This window comes from Nanorana parkeri, unplaced genomic scaffold, assembly GCF_000935625.1.
Source record: "Nanorana parkeri isolate BGI_ZX_2015 unplaced genomic scaffold, ASM93562v1 scaffold29, whole genome shotgun sequence".
NCBI lineage: Eukaryota > Metazoa > Chordata > Amphibia > Anura > Dicroglossidae > Nanorana > Nanorana parkeri.
In genome coordinates this window covers 3,008,761-3,017,029 of record NW_017306297.1, presented here as the reverse complement: position 1 = coordinate 3,017,029, position 8,269 = coordinate 3,008,761, and the positions used below count along the sequence as shown (strand labels likewise).

The following is an 8,269-nucleotide window of genomic DNA, read 5'->3' as shown; positions in this document are numbered from 1 at the left end:
CCGGCCGTTTTTTTACTACGGCCGGCCCGGAAGTGGTTAATTGTAGTGCTTATTTAAGGTCACAAGCAGCTAAGATGAAAAATTACATTAAAGTTGCTGTTTTTTTGCCTTTTATGAAGCTGTAAAACACAATTCTTTTAGGAAGGAGAATCTTTCCCCTTTTTTTTTTTCTTTTTCTTATCAAATAGCTTTTTATTGGAACAACGGTTTCTTTTTTTTTTTTGTTTTAAATTAAACAATTTACAGAAATCCGTAAACTGTACCATTTAAATCACACTAGGCAGTGAGCACAGTAGTATTCATTTACACATTTGTCCATTACACCAGTGTAATGTACAGAAAAGTGGTATAAAGTGTAGAAAACAAAACTTTATAAGATTATGATTATTAAAGGGTAACAATCGCAAGTCCATCAAGCAGCCCTATTTGAGAGAGAAACGGCAATTGCACATGAATGCTACAGAGACATGGAGTAGATCAACAGTACATGATCAACTAAAGCTTTGTGACTTGTTAATGGAAAGATCATTGGATGCCCCATTACTTTTTAAGAGCAACTAAATGGTCAAGGATACATTGAGCTGGAGCCAGTGAGGGATTTTAGCCAATGTTCCCGGACTTTGCTAAATTTATTGGGGCATCTTCTATGTTGGTAGGCTAACTTTTCCCTTTCCAGCAAACTATTACCTGTATATTGCCTATTTCAATGTTTTTTTACTGAGATACTTTTCTTTATATCCAAGGTCTTCTAAATGAGACTATGAAGAAATATGGTAGTTTAATCCCATTGTCTGAGAAAGATGTACTGACTCGATTAAAGGAAGTCTTCAATGAGGACCTTTCATACAGGTTTGATATTTTGTTTGCAGTTCAATATGCACATACACCCTGAAAACGGAGTTTTGTATCAGGCGTTCCAATGCTTTTAATTTATTTGAATGTATTACTATGAGTACCTCTATTTCTACAACACTTAGTCCTGAAATTGCAGAACTAGTTAACCCATTACAATTTCTTTAGGTGTTTTGGGGTTTGTTTTTGAGTGATTGGTGTCAAACCAGTTATCCTGATATGTGTCTCTTATCAGAAAAAGAGGTGTCTATATCTTCCCAAGATCACTCGGATTACTCGTGCTCGCCAAATGCTCCGATACCTTTCCCGATACTGGAACTTCTGGTCAGAGAGAAAGTTCCTCTGACCGGCAGTGACGCGAGGAAATGTGCACAGTGCCCACGTGATCAGCCCTCAGCCTGCTACTGCGCATGCACAGGATTTCTGAATGAGAGCGCTGGGCAGTCTGCGCATTAGCAGGCTGAGGGCCAATTACGTGGGTGCAGTGCACACAGGAGACAGCAGATCTTGGAGAGCGGTGTTTGCCCAGCTGGCCGAGGGACTGGTACGTTAATGAATGCTGCTAAGGAACTATGTGAGGGGATTGAGGTGCCTGCAGGGTGGGGGTCGTGTCACCATATTGTCAGATCTGTTTGGCCGGCCTTGATGCCGACTTCCCGGCAAATCAGCATCCAGCCGGCCAAACAGAATGGAGTCGGCTTCCCGGGCAATCAAGAAGCCTGATGAAGGGGACCCTGCGAGGCCCCGAAAGCGCTTGCCAATGAGATACAGCTACTGGCAATAAAATATTTTGCTTTTTCAACTCATGGTGTGCTGGTGACATTTTTCTACTTTTCTTCTATTTTTTTTCTACTGGGCGGTGGGTAATGACACGCCGCCTGGCTTCCTGATTGCCCGGGAAGCCGGCTCTATGCTACCGGAAGTATTGGTACTCGGTATCAGCGAGTACCAAAATATAAATATCGGTTCTCGATACCGAAAAAACGATATCGGTGCATCCCCAGTGCATACTCTTACTAAACATTTCTAAAGGTGCCTTCGTTGTTATTTTAAAGATATGGGTAAAGCTCCTTTTTAATGGAAATGACCTCCATAGGGTCACAAACAGCAATAAATACTTGATGCAGTTTAACAGAAAGTTGTCTGTCTTAATATTTTTTTTGTTATAGCCTACTTCAAATTGGAGAAATGTATTTGATTTTTATATATTTCTAAGGGCTTCATTCATCAATAAAGAAATATCAAAATTCAGAGCCAAGCATTCCAAGACTACTGCGTGCAGTTTCCGCGTCTTATACAATAAACATGTGCTTGACATGGATGACCTCACTACCCTTGATGGACAAAATTGGATCAATGATCAGGCATGTTGTGTTTGAATTTATTTTTGGTTTCTCATAGAATGTTTGATCAGCTTATTTCTGCTATAAAGTTGGAGTGAAGTGGCTTGTTTTTGACCCTCATCTGTCTGTAGAAAGTATGGGTATTGCTCGTTTAGATGGCATATAAAAATCATCTTTATCATGGCCAATTTTTTAGAATATTGATTGTGTACCAGAAAAAAATTGCTTAAATGTATAAGAAGTACAGTCAACTCTGTTATCCGGTATTCAACTAACCAGATCTTTCATCTAACCAGAAAAAAAAATCCCCTGTGTACTCGCTGTTTTGCTGATCTGTGACATTATCCTGGAAATTATTGTGTGCCTATTTGTCTTTGCTTTTGATCACTGCATTTCAATATTAGGGCTGCAACAACTAATTGATTATGAGAATAGTTGGCAACTATTCTCATCATTGATTAGTTGGAGAGAGAGATGAAAATAATAGCTGCTGCAGCCCTAAATATTATGAAGTCAATATAGAGTTTATGATATAGTGTGGGGTATAGTATTAGAAGAAATCAAGCAACCAGAATCTACATTTATCTGGAATTTACAAATCCCAGTGAATGCTGGCTAACGGGGAGTTTACTGTACATGGTTTTATTTGGCTTTTGGTGATTGGCAGTTCTCTTGCCTTTTTTTTTTTTTTTTTTTTTTTTTTTTTACACTTTTTTTTTTTTTCTTTTTTTTTTTTTTTTTTTTTTTTTTTTTAAGCATCTTTTTTTCTGTTAACCTGATTAGAGATTATCTCTTTATAGGTTATCAATATGTATGGTGAACTAATAATGGATGCTGTTCCAGAAAAGGTATGCAATACTATTTTCCCTTTTCCATAAAGTAGAGCACAGTATCTCTTGGTAATAATCACACACGGACACACACATAGGTGCCCTATGTGAGGCTTCAGCATTCAGACATTCCTTGCTTATCACTGGTTAGAATGAATCAAACAATTGCTGGGATCCTGTAAGCTCTGGGTTCTTATTAATAGTTCTCTCAAAAGGAACATGTCATTTTAAGACATTTGTAAAGCCCCTTCAGAAAATGGCAGTAGTGGTCTTTATCTTCAGGCATCAATTATCCAGTAGTATACACCTGGTTATGTTGGCACTCCAACCTGCATAATTGTTCTTAATTAGTGAAGCTGAGGGGCCAGCATGGCAACCAAGACAATCTCGTATTTTTAGAAGAGGTTGGAAAGACACATTTCTTATGACATGTCCCCTTTAACTAGATTTTTACATTTGTTACCAGCATTTAATTCCTAATAATGGCTCTCTATTTGTATCCTTTCAAACAGGTTCATTTCTTAAACAGTTTCTTTCATCGGCAACTTATGACCAAAGGTTATAATGGTGTGAAAAGATGGACTAAAAAGGCAAGCATTTAAACAAATTATATTTTTGATCTAAAGATTGTATGTAATCACAGTGAAATGTATTCAGTCCTTGACCTTTTATTTGATTTGGGCTTTTGAAAGAGACATAATCGGAAGTCTTTTCTGCTTTCCAACAGGTAGATGTGTTCAAAAAGATCTTGCTGTTAATTCCAATTCATCTAGAAGTCCACTGGTCTCTCATTACTGTGAATATACCCAAAAAGCTCATTTCCTTTTATGATTCCCAAGGCATACATTTTAAATTTTGTGTAGAGGTAAAGTGCATTTTATAAATTTAGACGTTGTCATTTTATGTTTACGTTGTCACATTATATCCTTTTACCCTTATTGTTTGTCATAACAAATGAGTGTTGTTTTTGTGTGTGTGTGAAAAATACAGTAAGGCGACTTAATTTTTTCATTATATAGAATCATTTCTCCCAGTCCAGTGTGCAATATGCTAAACAAGTGAAATGATTCCACAGTCACTGGCAATCTGTAGAAATTTGTTGTATAGGTTAAAATTATTTTTGGGAAATGTATTCTTTACAAACAGTTTTTTGGTAGGCATTTTTAATCTAAAGAAAGCTGCTTAGAGGGCACTCAATCGGAAACCACAATCGCAGCTTGTCATTTAAAAAAAGGTTCAGCTGACGGCACCCTACAATAGAACAGTTTTTATACTTGCCTCTCCGGTGTCTCCTATTGCAGCCAGGCAGCGTCTTTAAAGGTTCCCATACACCTATCGATTATTGCTCGGAATTAGTGGTGTTTTCGTATGGAAAAAAAATGGCAACATGAACACTGCACATGCACAATCGAAAGTCCGTTCTGTCGATCGACAAAATTCAGTTAGTATTGCTAACGAAAGATTATCGAAACAACATTGGTCTGTGCATGATGGGGTATTCAAGCGGAAATCGAACGACGGTTCAATGATAATCGCTGTGTTTGGCCGGCTTAAGACTCCTTGGAGTGTCATATGCCTTTGCCCACCACAGCACACTGTGGATCTATTCTCCAAGGATTCAGGACGCAGCACTGACATAGGGGTAGGAGGATGAAATCACAGCACTCTGTCAGTATCTTCAGAAGTATATCCAGTCTTGGGCTTCCCATGGAACGGAAGATAGTTCCCTAAAAGCAACAGGCAGAGAAATATCTTACTATCTTCAAACAAGTGAATGGAGTGTACTTGCAGGACTTTGAGCTTCACATTTCTACACAGGATAGTAAAGAACTTATGGTGTTGAGCTTTAAAATGGCTACAACTGAAAATGTACATAGTGTGAGAGAAAAGAATAACAGTTATGTAGGTAAAATCTTACTAGAAAATTACACTTCCATTTTTTTGTAGCTTTACTCTGCAGCTGGCTAGTTGTAATTATTTCGGCAAAAGGTGGCTCCAAAATGATAAGTAATGGGGTAATGACTGTGGTTTCTTGGATTCCCGGACAGAAAGCTGGTTCAGCTTTAGAAAATATTGGTTCTCACCATGCTTCCATCCAACATTTTTTAATATTATCCCAAAAAATACATATATTCTTCCATTACTTTTATTATTCAAAAAAGCTTTAGTCAGCTTGTAATGGGAAGGAGGGGATGGGGAGGAATTTGGTGTAATGTAGCCTGGCTTTACATCCCTCTTTATGTTTATGGTTTCTGTGACCTATAGAATTTTTGTATTCCAATGATTGTGTTGCTTACTTGTTTTGTGCATTTGTTGGCATCCATTGTGCTGCTCACTGAAGCTTCTTCTGTTGTTTTGTTTTTTTTTCTCCACCCCCTGAATGCGCTTGGTTTGCAGAATATCCGCAAATACCTAATTACAGAAGCCAAGGAGAAAAGTTACCCAGAGTTTCTTGATGGATGGCAGACCGCTGTTACCAAGGTGTGTTGCAGTTCCAATGCAATTTTTATTTTCCTAGCGTGGCTCTTGGTGGCACTGTCCTTGTTCACAAGCCAGACTACAGATCACTGGTGGCTTTAGAGTGGATGTTGGTCAGTGTAAAGCATATGTCCATGAATTTCAGGATTCTGAGACAGGATTTGTCCACCTAATTTACACCTAGGGGTGCTTTTCAGTGCAGTTGGTCTCAGGGTTGGGAAACTATTCCATAAAAGGCTTTTACACTTCTCTATGGTGAATTTGTAGCGGGTCACTGTAGCTGAATGTCTGTCTGTTTTTTGTTTTGTTTTTTCTTCTCAAAAATGTTATCTATTTTAAGTAAAATGTTATTGTTCAAGAACATGTAGTGAACTTTTAGTCATTTATCTGCTATAGAAAAAGGTTTATTTCTTGGAGCCACTCATGCCAGATGTCAATGTGTGAGGTTTTACTTCTTATTTTTTCTTTTCATTAACAGTGCATTCCACAACAAAAGAATGACAGTGACTGTGGAGTTTTTGTTCTTCAGGTGAGATCTGTGGAAATCCTGACATGATTTGCTCTGCATTATAGTACGTGCTTTAAAGCTGAACACCAGGCAAATGGATAAATACACAGCTGAAAAATGTATGAGAACTCTTTTACCTGTCAAATGATTTGTAATTCTGCCCATTCAGCCTTGAGATTTATGCAGCTCTGTCACACTACAGAGTTCTGTCGGGCCGAGGAGACCTGTTTTCTGTATGCTGAAGTTCACTAACGCTTACAGGTCTTGTCCCTCACCCAGCCTGTGACTGGACAGTGAAAGAAAAGCAGCTCACTGCTCAGCTCTTCTCTCTCCTAATCCTTGTCCTGTCCATTCTGGGCACTGCTGTAAAGGGATTGCAAAAGGTTGATAAGCCAAATGCAGGTGTTTACACTGTTGGCACTTAAAAAAATAAATACATTTAAGGATATGTTACTTAATACAGAGCTGTATTAACTTTTGTATCTTATATATGCCTGGAGCTCAGCTTTAATGCACTCCCGGGGAAAAAAAAATATTAAGTGGTCGTTTGTGTCTTTACTCACCAGACCGTTCCAGCCAGCTTGTTCTTAGAACGGTGTCTTTAGCGCCTCTCCCCCTCTGCTGCAGCAGCATAAGGCTGGCCACTCACCTGTCAGAATACCAGATCAGAGCAGCCAGCTCATTGGCTGCTGGCTCTGATCACATGGAGATTTTCCAGCAGGATACTTTGATCAGCTGATCAAGGAATGCCGGCTAAAAGGGAGTCGACAGCCCCACACACTGTGCGAATTTCAGCCGGTACATTAAAAACCGGCCGAAATTTGACCAGTGTATGGGCACCTTTAGGATCCTGGTGTCAGTCATGCACTTTGTATAGCCGGGGGGACACCGAGGAGGAAACGCACTTGAGTGATCACAGAAGCAGAGAGTCCGCTCAGATGTACTTACCAGACCAACTTCTTTTTTTTTTTCTTTTTTTACGCACCTAGATAAAAACAAGCAGTTAACCCTTGCAGTGTGGTTACTATTTTTCCTGGAATTCTTCTTTAAAGCTTGTCTGTCAGGTGGTGATAAAAGATTTAGATTCAACTCTTTTGGGTGAAAGTGCATTTTATTTCTGTGCATGCTTATATAGCTGTTTGTGGTGAGCTTTCAGGTTAGATTTTAGGACTTTTCAAAAAAGTGCTGAAACTCAATTTTACACATAAACATGAAACAAATGTGAAATGTATGCATTGACTAATAGTGGGGCTATCACAATAAAAGCCACCTAAAATTTGATTCCTATTCTACAAACAAATATAAAGAATGATGTCTATTGAGATTGGATGACTGTCTTTTAGACCTGCTCATTTTCAGCCATTCCAGGCAGTGATCTAATGACTGTGGAGCAATGGTTTTTAGGGAAATGCTAGCTGGGATGGGTGCTGCCTGCCTTTTTTATGGCTAGTTTTAAATGCTAGAGGTTTTCTAGTTTTTAACTTTTTTTTTGTCCCCTTTTTTAAATCCTAGTATTGCAAGTGCCTCGCTCTAGAACAGCCTTTCCAGTTCTCCCAAGAAGACATGCCTCGTGTGCGGAAGCGGATATACAAAGAACTTTGTGAATGCAGACTTATGGATTAAACATCAAAGCTGCTCTTTCTTGACCTTTTGGAAAAGTTCAAGCTCTACTTGAATTACTAAATACTTCCACAACTTTAAAACACGATTTTAGAAGGGTGGATAACCCTCCATCGTTACCTCAGATGTTTAATTTTCTTGGGACATTAAAATGGTCAGCATCAAAGAGCTGACACTGAAATATTTGTGGCTTCAGTTTGTTTTGTGTATTTAATATTTATTATGTAAGCATGCAAATACCCAGACGCATGCAGCAGTAAAACGGAACTGTAGATTCAATGCACCTTTGACTTGTAGATAAGTTACAAAAAAAGTTTTAATTTTAATGATATGTATGAATCTAGCAGGTACATTTTCCTGTGAGCTCAAAATCTGTATTTACTTGTAAATGTTATTCCTGTGGAAAAAAAAATATCACACATTACATATATTTTGACCAGACCTGTTATATTTACAATTTTTGTTCCATCTTTTATAGGTATTTGCAACACTTGTTTGCAAACATGTATTTTAGGAGATTTGCTTCGGCCTTATCTATAGTGCTCTTTCTGTTTATTTTTGTGTTTACTAAAACTATGTAATCTGATTTCTTTTTTTTTTTTTTTATTTTATTTCATAAAAGTTAAAACAGATTAAAA

The 8,269-nt window shown here is 38.1% G+C and overlaps 2 protein-coding genes across 2 annotated transcripts in view; one reads left to right on the top strand and one right to left on the bottom strand.

Moving 5' to 3' along the window:
* Nucleotides 1-8,214, top strand: part of SENP5 (SUMO1/sentrin specific peptidase 5) — a 13,620-nt gene extending 5,406 nt beyond the window's left edge. The window contains exons 2-9 of the mRNA XM_018567582.1: nt 744-849; nt 2,069-2,216; nt 2,996-3,043; nt 3,538-3,615; nt 3,753-3,890; nt 5,423-5,506; nt 5,982-6,032; nt 7,524-8,214. Coding sequence (XP_018423084.1) covers nt 744-849; nt 2,069-2,216; nt 2,996-3,043; nt 3,538-3,615; nt 3,753-3,890; nt 5,423-5,506; nt 5,982-6,032; nt 7,524-7,634 — 764 coding nt within the window. The 3' untranslated portion in view covers nt 7,635-8,214. The remainder of the gene's footprint in view (nt 1-743; nt 850-2,068; nt 2,217-2,995; nt 3,044-3,537; nt 3,616-3,752; nt 3,891-5,422; nt 5,507-5,981; nt 6,033-7,523) is intronic.
* The window catches only part of NCBP2 (nuclear cap binding protein subunit 2), a 30,619-nt gene continuing 24,360 nt past the window's right edge, over nt 2,011-8,269 (bottom strand). The window contains exon 5 of the mRNA XM_018567602.1: nt 2,011-2,022. The gene's annotated coding sequence lies outside the window, so the exon portion shown is untranslated. The remainder of the gene's footprint in view (nt 2,023-8,269) is intronic.